The sequence below is a fragment of the Triticum dicoccoides genome, chromosome 1B (genome assembly GCF_002162155.2).
Source record: "Triticum dicoccoides isolate Atlit2015 ecotype Zavitan chromosome 1B, WEW_v2.0, whole genome shotgun sequence".
NCBI lineage: Eukaryota > Viridiplantae > Streptophyta > Magnoliopsida > Poales > Poaceae > Triticum > Triticum dicoccoides.
This window is the reverse complement of record NC_041381.1, coordinates 433617219-433631568: the sequence shown is the minus strand read 5'-3', so window position 1 is coordinate 433631568 and position 14350 is coordinate 433617219. Positions and strand designations below refer to the sequence as shown.

Genomic DNA, 14350 nt, shown 5'->3' with positions numbered 1-14350 from the left:
TGGCTATCCTCTAAGTACCTGAGCACACATAGGGTCTCCGCTTGAGGTAGTAGTCATGTCTCACATGAAGAATGTGTAAGTTTGGAGAGGAGGGAGTTCACCTTAGTTTCAATAGCCCTTGCTCGAGCTCTAGTCATTGGTCCATATGGTGTCGTAGGAGACGAGGATAGGTCCATGGGGATGGCCGTAGGATGCTCTGCATCACCGTCCTAAGGTGCATTTGACAAAAAATTGAATCATCAGATGTATCACCAGATGAACAATAATTTCAAAAAAATATTTTTTTTGACAAAAGATGACGCTTTTTTCTTATGCATGTAAATTTTCACAATGGAATCGCATTCGTCTATGTGTGAAAAAGAATTAAATCAGACTCAGATTTAGTTTTTCTCCCACACCTCCACAAATCATCTTTTGTTGCTCCAAAAGATATGTAAATAGAACCCCCATAGGAAGGCAACCATGATGTTTTTTGAAACACCTATTTTATGGGAAAAGGCTATCGCTCAACTGGCTGATCTAGCACAGGTGTTCGTCGTCTTCCATGATAGACAAGTGGCCTACTAGACCAACCTCTCTTCTCTTCTGTACGCAAGTGCCTCCGCGGCAATTAATGGCATCCACCTTGTCGAAGAGGAGGATGGTGGTGAGGCGACCTAGTCGGAGGTTTGGGGATTAAAGGCACCCACCTTGCCGGACAGGAGGATGGCAGCGAGGCGACCTGGTCAGAGGTTTGGGGCACGCCGCCGGCGGCGTGATGGCGGGGGCAGGCAGTGCCGCTCCTCCCTCACCACCATCCAACATGATCATAGCAAACAACTTGTTTTGCACAGAAATAACAGTCATGTTGCAGAACTTTCTCCTAATACCATCATGTGAAAACAAAGAAAATAAAATCTGCAACAACAGTTGAGGTGCAAAGTTTTTCTGCAACAATACCTTTGTTGCAAAAAAAAGTGAAGGCAGGAAAAAAATTCGGCGACACAATCTATGTTGTAAAAATATATTCACACAACTATGCTACAAAAATATCCGCCACACAATCTCTGTTACCAGTGTTTCCGCAACAAGATCATTGTTGCAAAAAAGTGGACGTTCAACAGACTGCTCACGAGGCGGCGGATCTTCTAAAATGCCGGCCAACGCGTAGAGTAGAGTAACGGTTTTTGGTGATGTAAAAATGAACTTTTGTGCAAATAGTTTGGTGCACCTATCATCTAATGGAGAATGCTCTTACTCGCTTCCATTTATTACCGTCGCTGCCATCCATTGCCACGCTTCAGGGAGTTCCCCAGAGTCATGTCTTTACATATTGCCTTTAACATCTACAATGCCAATGCTGTTAACGATGTTAATAGTTTTCGCTAACACACTTCTATAACATTGAGTGTGCATCAACAAAATTAAGCACACCAATTTGCTGTAAAGATCATGGCAAAGCCACAACCAAAACATGAAATGCAACTCAATACCATATAGTAAATATAGAGCAGCAGATACCACTTGCATGCTCAAGCACAAGGAGATAACTTCAGTTCACACAAACAAGGTTCCCGAGATACAAATCTCAAAACTGTAAACAACCAAAGACTAGTTTGGTAGATGCTTTGCGAAACCTGCACTCAACCACTCATGACACATCTTAGGCCTCGTAGATCCAGTTGTGCTGGCTGCTCCTCCACTCGGCAATGCCCTCAGGGAACCACAGGGCGATCTCCTTCCTGGCACTCTCAACTGAGTCGCTTCCATGGATGACGTTCCTGGATGATGCAGATAAAAGTTTTAGAATGCAACCAGATAGCACAATACATAGTGATACGAAGGGAGACACTAGTGTTAAACAGGCCATCAATACACAGCAGGTTCAAGTGCACTCATGGCCTACAACATTGTAGTAATATTTTTCTGATATCAAAAGAGAAGATTAAGAACAAAGAAAATCAACATGGCTCAGACATCCAAGGAAGGAATTGGCAGCATTAGCTCTCAAGCCTGGCAGGGCGAAAGCTCTTAGGCGGCAACTGCGAATGTTTTGAGAAACAAGCCTTAGTTCTATCATCATCACCATTTGAATTCCCCAAATTTCAAAAACAACTACAACAAATATATTTTATGGCTATGCAGTCAAGAAGTGTAATCACAAAAAAACGGCTCTGTGCACCGACTGAATCACAGCCTCAGGTTCCTATCAAATGTGAGAAGTCCAAGAACTCTCTCTCGGCACAATGTAGCATCTCCAGTCAAGGCTTGTCGCTAATGGAGACGTGGCATCGGGCCCAAGCAAAATCAAGAAAATATTGACAATATAATCTAGTTAAGAGAAAGAAGATTAGAAAGCATTGCAGAAATCCCTCAGAGACCCGTTTAAAATCAAGCACACAGCTGAATCAAGCCGGTGCAAATGGGTAATTCCATCCCAGACAAAACCACAAAGGTTATGATATAAGGATGGACACTTACAGCAGCAGAGAAACAGCTGCTGTTTACAGTGTCATACGGCACTTCCTATGGTCTAGAGCTCTTCAACAAGACAAGATGCATTATATAAAGACATAAAAGCAAAAACCATCTCACAATATGTAACCGGGAGGACCAAGTGGAATAAAGCAATGCTCAGTGGAAAGAGAAGTCGTTTTTGGTTTGAAGGCTCACAGTGACGGATGCCACTACTGCCAAAAACCTATATGAATCATCATCGCATCGCAGAAAAAATGAATGAAAACCAAGACAAAATCAATGAAATAGATTACAGAAAGGCTTCAGTGTGTGTAACAACATGAATCGATCAATGACAGACAAATCTGCCTCACCGAAATCCGCTAAGATCCTTTCGGACCTGAATCATCACAAGCCAATCCTCTACTCCAAATCATACATGAATGACTAAAGTGCACACATACAAAAACCATGAGCCATAAGTTCTGTCCTACAATGAAACGACTAGAGTCTGAATAAATCAACAAATAACGCAAACAAGATTTTATGAACTGAACAATTCATGTAAAAGCACAAGGTGTTTCCTCTTTTAGACGATTTAGACTTAGTTGCCTTAGTTTCCACTAAGCCTCAACAGGCTAAATAACTCAGACGACATCAAATATTTGATTTGACTGAGCCGAATAAGTAGTCTGCAACACAATCTTATCTTCTAATTAACTACATGAGCATAGTATCTACACTACACATTCAAGTATGCGGATTTTTGAATTGAAGATTAAAGGCACGGTAACACGCAATCAGGATAAGCTATACACTATTCAACTTAATAACTACTTTCTCACTGACAACTTCAGGGTAAAATCTCACCTGCCGATGTCGACGGCGAAGTCACCACGGATGGTGCCGGGCTCAGAGGCCAGGGGGTTGGTGGCGCCAATGATCTTGCGTCCAGTGGAGACGACGCTCTTGCCCTCCCAGACCATAGCGACGACCGGGCCGGAGACGATGTACTCCACGAGCCCAGCGAAGAAGGGCTTGGAGGACAGATCGGCGTAGTGCTGCTCGGCGAACGACTTCTCCACGTTCTGGAGCTTCAAACCTGCATAGCCAGCTCGCAGATCAGCAAGCAAATCTTCACCAGAACCGTAATTCAAGCACAGACGTGAGAGTTGTACTGGTTACCTTTGAGGTAGAAGCCCTTCTTCTCGAAGCGGCTGATGACCTCGCCGATCTGATTAAAGCAGAAACAAAAACAGGAGCACGCAGATGTCAGCACGAGCTAGCAGCGGAGCAAACGAGCCGACGGGAGAGAAGATTAGAGGAGGGGGCGCTTACGAGGCCCCTCTGGACGCCGTCGGGCTTGATCATGATGAAGGTCTGCTCCGCCATTGTTTTGCTTCTGTGCTAAGCTTGAGATTTCTGATTGGGTTTGGACTGCGAGGGAGGGTGAGGGAAACCCTAGCGAGGGGCTCGAGCGAATATATAGCGGCCGGCCCGGCCGCCGCGCACGTGCCTCTCGGTGGTGTCGTACCGTGCTACGGGCCTGGGCCTTATTCAGTGCTGCTGCCGCGACCAAGCAAGAAACAAAGGCTTTGTGGGCTGAATAGGACCAGCTCTCTATCAATCAAAACCCCTAAATGAGAGAAGATTGTCTCAAAAAAAATATGAAAGAAGAACGTACCCTCAAAAAAAAATGAAAGAAGAACTTCTTCTCAAAAATAATGAAATGAGAATTGTCCCTCGAAAAGAAAAATGAAAGAAAGACTTCCACTCGGAGAAATAATTTCGGTTATTCCCTGAAACAATTTGCGCTAAATCCCTGAAATATATATGCTACAAGATTAACAGCAGTTATTCATCGGTCAACTTTGAGTCATAACTCAAAAATATTTGGAACTAATGTTTCAATGGCTTTGACGCATGGGTTATAAGATACCGGGTGATATATCAGAGCATACGTAGTTGTCAGAGAAATATATCTGATTTTTTTAGCATTCTTGTTTAGAACATGTATAATTTTATTACTGAAAATAGTATGGTGTCAATGCTTGAGCATAAAAAATGTATGGTTCCATTTTTATTTACTAGATAATTCATAAATAGGTACAGCGTCTTTACTGTAAGACAAAAATTGCATTATATGTGTTATTTAGAAAATGTTGTTATTGATTTATATGACTAGATAATACCCCGTGCGTTGCTGCGAGACATTTGTATGGGATAACATTAGCCTGTTAATTTGTAGCTCATTCTTTTTCTAAGCATGGTAGCATGGAACATGATAAATGAATAATCAATAAATATAATTATTAAAGCGGACTGTAAGCATGTTACTTTGGAATAAACTTCTTTTAAACCTGCAATTTTTTTTATTAAATTGCAAAAATAGAATAAATATTATTATACAACATTAAATCTTGTGGTTTTCTTAGTGTGTGGCAAACATATGGAACTACATCCGTAATCTGCCTAATAAAGAGCAATTAATCTTCATATCAATATATCATCGGAGATAAATACATATACAAATAGTATTGGACATATGAAGGTCAGGTCTACATGTCACCTCGCTTCAAGCTTTGTGTCAAGTTTCTGCTGGCCTACGACCTGATCGAGGGAGGGTGAGATCTGTTCCGGTTCGATTTTGTTCTGGTCCACTTGTGTTCGGTCGGTTCCGTAACATAATGCAAAAGAAAAGTACCAGAATGCAAAACGGGGTATACACAAGCAAGAGTTGCTGATGTGGCATAATTGCTGAGGTGAATAGGTTGCATGTCAAGAGAAAGGACAGTGGGGATGAACTATTTAGGTATTATATAGACATGATAAATTTGTAATACATATGCTTAATAATATATATATATATATATATATATATATATATATATATATATATATATATATATGCACTATTAGAGCATCTCCAATAGGTGATGTAAAATAGTTTGTAAACACTTTTACACCACCTGAAGGCAAAAACAAGTCTCCAACAGCTGCCCCGTGATGTAAATTTTGGCCATTTTTTTACATCACGATTTATATTTTACCTCTCGTGATGTAAATATACATCACTTGGGGTGTGATGTAAAACGCATGCAGCCCCGCACACGTGTAACTGCCAATTTGTTAACTTCCAGGTCCTTCACCATGCATGCGCGTCGCCTGCGATCGGCCGCCAGCCGGTGATCCGCCGCCATGTCAACACCGTCCGCCATCTCTGTCACTGTCGTGACTGTCCCTCGCCCCATTCTCGCCGTAGGCACGACCCCTCCCGTTCTACCCGCCGCCTCCACCGGACGTGGAAGAGGAGGTGGATTTGCACCTACACGGCGCAGTCGCGCGGGGCAAGAAGAAGGTCGCCGTGCCGTAAGGACGAGGTGGCGCCGCCGCCAAGGCTACACATCGCCGCCTCCCGCCGCGGCCGCCACCTCTGTCGATCGTGGAAGAGGAGTCGTCGATACCAAGATCAACAAAGAAGAAGTTTGAGTGGCTAAAATACATCATCTACTAGGGACCTCGTGCCCTAAAATTCATCATCTACCCAAAAACTAATATATTAGCCTAAATTCAGAAACTTGTGTTTCAAACAAGCACACAATCACAATCGCAGCAGCACAAATGCGCCACGTGGTGGAGACGGTCACAAAGGAAAAAGAAGGAAAAGAAAACTTCTCGGGGATCCCTATGCTAGATTAGGGCATGTACAATGGTGTTATCTTAGGAGTGCCACGTAGGGAGAGTATCCTGTGATACGGGAGCATAGGTGCTCCCATGATACGGACTTCTGGGCCCTTGGATCTCAGATCCAACGGCAAACAGGGAGCTGCTGTAGCTGCTGTACTTGTGCGCATTTTTTAGATTTTATGAGGGCTTTTTTGCAAAAATGTTCATCATTTCACAGGAGCTCTTGGATCTAAGATCCAACGGCTGAGCTCGCACGGGAGCACCTAAGCTTAGGTGCTCCCGGAGCACCTGATATTTTTCCGTGCCACGTAGGATAGATGATGAGGTGGAGGAGAGAGAACTCATAAGAAAAGGCTTGTCTTCTTTTATTTAAGAGAAGGCAAGAGGTGATCTTTTAACACAATATGTCTCACCATATTTTTAGGAATTGCTAGTTATTCAAGAAAAGGCTAAGAGAGGACCCATTGTAGACAATTTTTTTTGTCATCTCTAAATCACATGCAAGACTTAAGATGAGACTATCTTATCAATCATTATACACGCCCTTAGATAATTTTAGAGAGATAATAGTTGTTTACACCTACTCCCTCCGTCCGGAATTACTTCTCGTGGGAGTGGATGTATCTAGACATATTTTAGTTCTAGTTACATCCATTTCTATCTATTTTTGCGACAAGTAATTCCGGACGGAGGGAGTACATTGCAGGACTGGCGGTGCGAACAGAGCCGTTCACCCGTCGCTGCGGTCAAGATGAATGCAAGCTCGCATCCAGTGTTCAGATCGATGCAGTGACAAAATGTATATTGTCACAGTAAATCCGAGTGCCAATTTTGGTTATGTATTTCATTCTTTTCTGGCTTTCTGCTAAGTGTATATATGATCAAAGATTAGTCCAATAGATACACTAAGGAAATGGATGCATCCACATCGGGTCTACGTAATCCTCATTCATCGTCCAGTTGTTGTAGGAGTATTAGCCGATTCGATTCGAAACTTCAGCCAAAAATACGAGTACCAGTAGTATGATTGATCTATATCAAGAAGCAGTCAAGATCGTTAGACAGTTTTGACCAAGACTCTGAATCGTCTGATCGATCAGCCAGCCGCCTAGCTCGCACCGCCCGTCACTTTGGTGATCGAGGCGCGACCGCCGTGGACCGCCGCGTGGGGCCTGCCTCCGTATCGCCGTCCTCCCTCTTCTCCACGACCGCCGCCTCCTCATCCGCCTCCTCCTCCTCGCCGTTCTCCGTGGAGGGCCCCTCGAGGTCGTCGCGGACGCGGAACGAGGCGTGGAGCACGATGATCGGAACGCCCACCGCCAGCGCGGCCATGAGGTTGGCCACGGCGCCGGCCGCGGCGATGTCGGCGAGCACGAGCGCGACGAACGCCGCGGCGACGAGCCGGCGGAGCAGCACCAATCTCGGGAACGGCGCGAGGAGGCCGAGGCAGACGAGGAGGACCTTGGAGGCGGCCATGAGGAAGAGCACCGACGCCCGGTGGCCCGCCGCGGCCAGCGACGCCAGGAGGAGCGCCCACTGCAGCGCGGCGTAGTGGTACCGGAACGTGCGCGCGTTGCGGACCCCGCGCACCGCCGCGGCCTCCGCGTCCGCCGCCGCGCCGAACGCCGACGGCCGCGGCGCGAACCGCGCCAGCGCGCGCCGCGCCCCCCTGGCGGCCGCGCACGCCCTGTCGACCGCCCGCCGGACCGCGCCCGCGCTCGCGGCGCCGGCAGTCATCGCTGGCCTTGACGGCGGCTGCTTGCTGGGCGGTGGTGCCTGCCGAGATTCGCCGCTCCGGTTGCTGGGTTTGGACTCAAGGGAGCCGGATGGCACGGGACGGGGGGCGGAGCGAGTCAAAGACGCGGGTTTTAACAAACGGCGCGCCCGGGGTTAAAGGCGGGGCCTCGCCCTCGCCGTGACGGCAAAAACGAAACAGCTATGCAGACGATGCACTCCATGGACGACAGGTGCACGATTTTCGTCTAGCCGTCTGCTGCACTTTGATAATATGCACGGACGCACGGATATGCCCTATCGTGTACAAATCGTCTGCTATGCGTCGTGTGCATAGCAGCGCTCCGGCGAAAAACCGGGACTTTTCCACTCGTTTCCGCGTCGGTTTTGTTGCGGCAGCGACCTGGTCGGTGCGCCATGGTTGGTTCTTCCCCGAACGTTTGGCCGCGGGGCACCAACACGATCCTCCCCTACTTGCCTACTTTTCTTTTTGGCAATATTGCAATGCTTTTTTCTGAACGGAACGAGTACGAATACACGACGACTCAGCTTCTTCTGTTTCTGTTTTTAGAACACGAAGAAGATTTGCGCATCTCCTATTTACAGAAGGAAATTATTTCTTTCGTAAGCTATTAATTGAATTATTAAGAATTTTATTACATGCATTTCTTGCGTTGACTGAAGCATAAGACTAGCCACAATGGGTAGTAACATACACTAGTAACATACACATGTCCCTAGACTATGTTACTACCTTCACAGTGGATAGTAACATAAGTGTGGTAACATGCAAAGCTTCATTTATTAGGTTATAGACTCATATTCCATTGGGACATGTGATGTTATAGTAACTAGCTAAGTTACCATAACCATCTCTCTCCTCATTAACTCACTGCCACATAAGCAAAATTGTTGAGTTGGACTCGATGTTACTGCTGAAGTTACTCCCACTATGGCTAGTCTAAACTAGCCGCTGCAGAAAGCTCCCTTTCTTTTGCACGAGGCTCGAAGAAGCATCTCACCAGGTGCAGTCTTGTCGGCCTCGACGGAGAGAGGCGGCCCTTGCCACGATTGAGCTTTTGGCTACAACAAACATGAATTGGGGATTATTATTCATTAGAGGAAAATCGTTTTGGGAGGATGAAAGTGCTTCATTCAACCAACGATTGTGTTTTTTTTTTGAACTGGCCAGCAAAGCCTGGTGTTTCATTGATTAAGCAGGGAGCAGATGACAAAGTGGCAAAGGCGACGATCCAGGGATCAAGGAGTAAAGAAAGACTACCGAAAAGGGCACAAAGGCGGGGGTGCCTGAGGCCCCTAGAGCTAAAACCCTAAAATCTCACGGCGGATCCCCGAAGGGGCTCTGGATGTGCTTGAAACCTCCCTGTTGCCAAAGACAGAGTTCTCTCCTGATGGCCTTGATGACATCTTGCGCAGTCACCTCTTGTTTCCTGAAAACGCGGCTGTTGCGCTCCTGCCAAACTTTCCAAAGCACGAGCATTATTAGAGACTTGATCCCTTTTGCATGCGCTGGCTACGTCGCTTGCTACCATGGCCTCCATAATTTCCAGTGAGCTGTTGTCGATGTATTCGCACGCGATGCTGAGCCCCTGGCAGCGCTGCCAGGAGGATAAACTTGCCCAGACAGTCTTCGCAAAGGGGCAGCTCCAGAACAGGTGCCCCGCCGTCTCTAGGTTTCTCAAACACAGCTGGCAGAAATAGCAGTTTGGCCAGCCCCTGCATTGGAGACGATCATTGCACCACAGCCGGTTTTGGTGGAGGAGCCACGCAAACATCTTTAGCTTGGCCGAAGCCCAGGCTTTCCAGATCATGGCCTGATATGCTCCCGACGTCGAACCCAAAAACTGGATGGCATAGGCCGAGCGGGAGCTGTACTGGCCTGACCCCTCCGAGCTCCAGCGTATTTGGTCCTGCTCTTCTACCTAAAGGTTGAGCTGCCGACGCTGAATGAATCGATACAGGGAGATAACCTCGCTGATAAGCTCGATGCTGTTGCCATGCGCTAGGTCCAAAACCCAGCGGTCGCCGCTGATGGCTTGCACCACAGTTCTGCCCTTGCGCCTGGAGTGCTTGAAGAGAGATGGGAAGCAGAACTTCAGCGGCACTGCCCCGAGCCATGAGCAGTGCCAGAAGCTCGCTGTTTTTCCGTTGCCTACAGAGACAGCCATCGCTGCGTTGAACAGAGCATGATCGGAGGTGTAGCATGGTGGCTCCGTACCCACCCAAGGCCGAGTGGGGTTTTTTCAACTGTGTCATAGCCATCTCAGCCGAAGCGCGCGACTGAACTTGGTTAAGTTCAGGACACCGAGTCCGCCGTGCTCAACCGGGGAACAGACCCGTTCCCAGCTGACCTTGCAACTGCCGCCCGTGAGTTCTTGATCCTTTCCCCAGAGAAAACGCCGACTGCATTTGTCGATTTCCTTCAGCAACTTCTTTGGGACTCGTAGCAATGTGAGAGCAAAGGTGGGCAGGGCCAAGAGGACGCAGCGGACCAGAGCGCGCCTGCCCGCCATGGACAGCATCCGTCCCTTCCACCCCGCAAGCCGGGCACGGATACGATCAAGGATGAACTGCAGGTGAACTAGTGGGAGTCGTCCCGTTGTAACTGGAAGACCTAGATACCTAATTGGAAAGTGGGCGATCAGGCCGCGAAACGCCTGGAGAACATACTACAGGTTAATGTTGTTGCAGTGGATTGGCGTGGCCGTGGACTTGGCAAGGTTGATCCGGAGGCCCGAGACGTCGCCAAAACTTTGCAGGATATGCATCAGGTGATCGATCTCCTTCTTGTCGGGGTTTGAGAAGATGATCACATCGTCGGCGTACAGGCTCACCCTGAGCTTTACCTCTCTGCCAAGGACTCGCATGATCTCCAGGGCTTCCTCGGCAGCTTGAAGCAGCCGGTGGATGGGGTCGATCGCGATTATGAATAGGAGGGGGGACAGTGTGTCTCCCTGCCTCAGGCCCCGTCGATGAAGGATGCGCGCGCCTGGTGAACCGTTGAGGAGGATGGCCGATGATGAGGTGGCGAGATCCAATCCCGCCAGCGTGCACTAAACCCTAGTCTTGTGAGCAGCTCTAGTAGATACTCCCAGGAGACATTGTCAAAGGCCCTCGAGATGTCAAGTTTCAAGAGGACTGCAAGTGTTTTTCTGCGGTGTAGGCTCTTGACACAGTTCTGGACGTATACAAAGCTGTCGTGCAGGCACCTGGTCTTCAGGAAAGCCGTCTGAGCGGGTGAGATGATAGACTGCACCACAGAGGCCAGTCGGAGCAAGAGAACTTTGGAGATCAACTTGGCAATTGAATGGATCAGGCTAATTGGCCCGTAGTCAGCGATGCAACTTGCTCCGTCTTTTTTGGGGATGAGCGCGATGATCACAGTGTTCAGAGCCCCAAAGTTTTGCCTGGCCAGGTGGTAGAACTGCTGAAACGCGTGCATGATGTCTTCTTTGATGATGCTCCAACAGCTACGGAAGAACATCCCGCAGAAGCCGTCAGGCCCAGGCGATTTTTCCACCGGTGAATCCTTGATCGCCGCCCAAACCTCTTCTTCATAGAACGGGTTGTCCAGTCCGCTTGCTTGCAGCGCGGGCATACACAGCTCATCCCAGTTGATCGACGTAGCTCGATGCTGTGTGGATCCTAGAATGCAGTTGAAATGCTCGTTAATTGCCTTTTGCTTCTCTGCATGTGCAGTCACGATGCTGTCTCCCACTTTCAGGGCATTGATGAAGTTCTTGCGTCTTCTTGAGCTGATCTTGGCCATGAAAAACTTGGTAGGAGCATCTCCCGCACGCATCCAGGTGAGCCGGGAGGCCTGCCTTTTCCTACAGCGTTCGATCGCCGCAAGACCCAGCAGCTTGATCTTCAGGCCCTTCCTGAGCTCCGCTTCGGCTGTCGAGAGCCACCGGCTCTCTTGAGCGACATCCAGGCGCAGAATGACTTCACAGTCGATGTGGAACTGAATCCTCGTGTCCCCGATCAGGCTGTTGCTCCAGATTCTCAGGTCCTTGGCCACCCGACTCATTTTGGTGCGTAGCCGGGCGAAGGCGCAGGTGGTAGCCGTCGGGCGTGACCAAGCGGCCATAACCGTGTCGTGGAAGCGTGGTAGCCGCGTCCAGAAGGATTCAAATTTGAATCCTTCCCATCGACGAGGAGCGGAAGCGTCCGTCAGCAAAAGCGGGTAGTGATCGGAGCACGCAGTTGACACAACCATCAGCACCGCACGCGGGAACAAGGCTTCCCAGGGCGAGGAGCAGAAGAACTTGTCCATGCTAACTAGTGTAGGATTTTCTCTTTCGCTACTCCACGTGAACCTACGGTTGTTACACTTGATCTGACGAAGGCCTGCCCCGTCGATCGCTGCTCTAAAACGGCCCATAAGCCTCCTATTTAGATTGTGGTTGTTCTTGTCTCGCGCCTCGTAGATCAAGTTGAAATCTCCATTGATGAGCCAGGGCTCAGCAGCGGGTGGTGCAGTCCTAGCTAATTCGGAGAGGAAATCGTCCTTGCCCGCGTCGTCGGCCGGTCCATACACCGTAGTGAGCCATAAAGAAGAGGGGCTGCAGACGAGGGTGACCTTTGCTGTGATCGCAAATTTCCCAATGGCATGAGTGGCTATGGTGACTACATTCTTGTTCCATAAGATGGCAGCTCCACCGCGTGTGCCGATGGCCGACAGCACAGCGCATCCCTGCATCATGCCTCCACCGATGTCGCGAACGATCTCTGGTGACCAATCATCTAGCTTCGTCTCCTGGAGGCATAGGATCGCAGTTTTATGGGCCGCCGCTACCTCTCGTACTACTTCCCTTTTCACCGGCGAGTTCAGCATGCGCACATTCCAACTCATGATCGTGGGGGTGGAGCGATCGTCAATCATGGGGAAACACGAGGTATCTTCGGCGACTACTGAAACTATGATAATCAGAACACTGGTACACCACCCACCACTCCGGGGGGCGCCGTCGACCACCAATAGGCCCCAAACTACGACGGCGCAACTCGAACCACTGCCTACGACTAGCACAACAGAAGGGAACGACTCGAAACACAGGCCGGCCGAACACTAGCCGACGCCGGAAGCAACTACTGGCCCTAACACTATAGAAAGGTGGGCTTGCTAACATGATCACACCGCGGCCTCGTCGGCGACTCCGTCAGGGCCGTTGAGCCCCGCTGCGATGCGGAGTGTGGTCTTGTCCATCTTTGTGAGCTTCGAGATGATGACGATGTCATCATCGGAGAGAGGCTCGTCAAACTTGCGGATGAGAGCTTCTGCCGCCTTCTTCGTCGTCGTCTCCTTGGGGCCGAGGAGCCCGAGACCTTGCACCAACCTTAGCGAGCCGCGTTGCGCCACGGGCACCTTGCAGTTTTGAGCTGCTTGCCGCGCGCTCTAACGCGGAGGAGGGAATGATGTCGCCCTGGACTTTGGCGGGGCAGAGTTTCGCTTGGCCGGCGGCGGGCCGAGCAGGGAGGCCTGCTTGTCGGTGAAGATGCGACGCGTGGCCTCCCGGCTCCCATTGATCTCGATCAGCTGGACTTGCTGCGTCACCGCACTGAGCTGCAGGGCGACCGTGTCCGCACGCGAGGGCGTCTGGCAGCTGAAGTGCTCCGGCGCATGGTACGGCCCCGAGAGCGTGGGTCCGAACACATCCGGCGTCTTGCGCGCAGGCTGGCTCGACTTCGGCTTGTCCCGGTCCTGGAACTTCAGAGGCGTCCCGATGGTGGCGGCGATCTCCTCTTCCAGGTTAGCGGCCGCGGCGTCTCTTAGGGGGGGCGCAGCCAGAGCCTTATCCGCAGAGGCGAAGAACTCTGCAACTTCATCTTGAGTGGTGCGGGAGCCAGCCGGTGTCGCAGCAGGGGAGGGGACGTGGATCTGACTGGCCAGTTTGTTCTTGGCTGGGTACGCCTAGGAGGACGAGCGGCCGATGTGCCGCCCGTGGCCTGCAATCTTCGACGAGCGACGCGGAGGGGGAGAGCGGCTGCGCTGGCGCTCTTTGCTCGTGGCCTCCCCGTGATCATCTTGGGCGGCGTGGCCACGGCCCCGGCCTAACAGCGTGTCCTTCTAGGAGCGCCGACCATCGCCTCCACCCTGGTCGTCGTGGTCGCGGCGAGGGCCGCCGCCAGGGAGGTCGCGACAGCCCGTGTCCACCACAGGTGCGTGCTGCCGGCGGCGGTGGGGATCCATGGGTTGGTCGTCCTCGACGTGCATGACCCAGGTGTCGGGGATGGTGTGGGGGAGTCCGTCGTCATTGTCGGAGTCGGAGGAGGGCAACCCACTTTGCGCAGAGTGCGACGACTTGGGGGAGCGCGGTGACCAGTCCTCGATGCAATCGACGTGGATGAGCAGGTCGTAGTGCTCCGCGCCGGGCGGGAGGGCGACGCGGCGGTCCGGCAGAGAGAAATCTTCCATCTCCTCCACCCTGCCGGCACCTTGGGGCAGCTTCCAGTAGGTGTGCCGGGTCGG

General features: G+C 50.4%; 2 protein-coding genes and 5 non-coding genes across 7 annotated transcripts; all 7 read right to left on the bottom strand.

Moving 5' to 3' along the window:
* Positions 1–1424: 1424 nt before the first annotated feature.
* LOC119339485 (nucleoside diphosphate kinase 1) lies at positions 1425–3913 on the bottom strand. Its single transcript, XM_037611527.1, has 4 exons — positions 3775–3913; positions 3622–3670; positions 3307–3538; positions 1425–1760 (listed from the first exon to the last, which is right to left on the bottom strand). The coding sequence occupies exons 1-4, from the start codon at positions 3826–3828 to the stop codon at positions 1643–1645; spliced, it is 453 nt and encodes a 150-aa protein (XP_037467424.1). The 5' UTR covers positions 3829–3913; the 3' UTR covers positions 1425–1642.
* Positions 1947–2067, bottom strand: LOC119351481. The gene has a single exon (XR_005169971.1). It is a non-coding gene; the product is annotated as a small nucleolar RNA SNORD14 (small nucleolar RNA).
* Positions 2130–2277, bottom strand: LOC119351135. The gene has a single exon (XR_005169669.1). It is a non-coding gene; the product is annotated as a small nucleolar RNA snoR2/U65 (small nucleolar RNA).
* Positions 2348–2532, bottom strand: LOC119351632. The gene has a single exon (XR_005170071.1). It is a non-coding gene; the product is annotated as a small nucleolar RNA Z112 (small nucleolar RNA).
* LOC119351041 lies at positions 2609–2702 on the bottom strand. Its single transcript, XR_005169587.1, has one exon. It is a non-coding gene; the product is annotated as a small nucleolar RNA Z152/R70/R12 (small nucleolar RNA).
* Positions 2755–2854, bottom strand: LOC119351034. The gene has a single exon (XR_005169581.1). It is a non-coding gene; the product is annotated as a small nucleolar RNA R11/Z151 (small nucleolar RNA).
* A 2950-nt stretch (positions 3914–6863) lies between the features above and the next one.
* On the bottom strand, positions 6864–7959 carry LOC119306251. Its single transcript, XM_037582527.1, has one exon. The coding sequence runs from the start codon at positions 7858–7860 to the stop codon at positions 7249–7251; it is 612 nt and encodes a 203-aa protein (XP_037438424.1). The 5' UTR covers positions 7861–7959; the 3' UTR covers positions 6864–7248.
* Positions 7960–14350: the final 6391 nt, after the last annotated feature.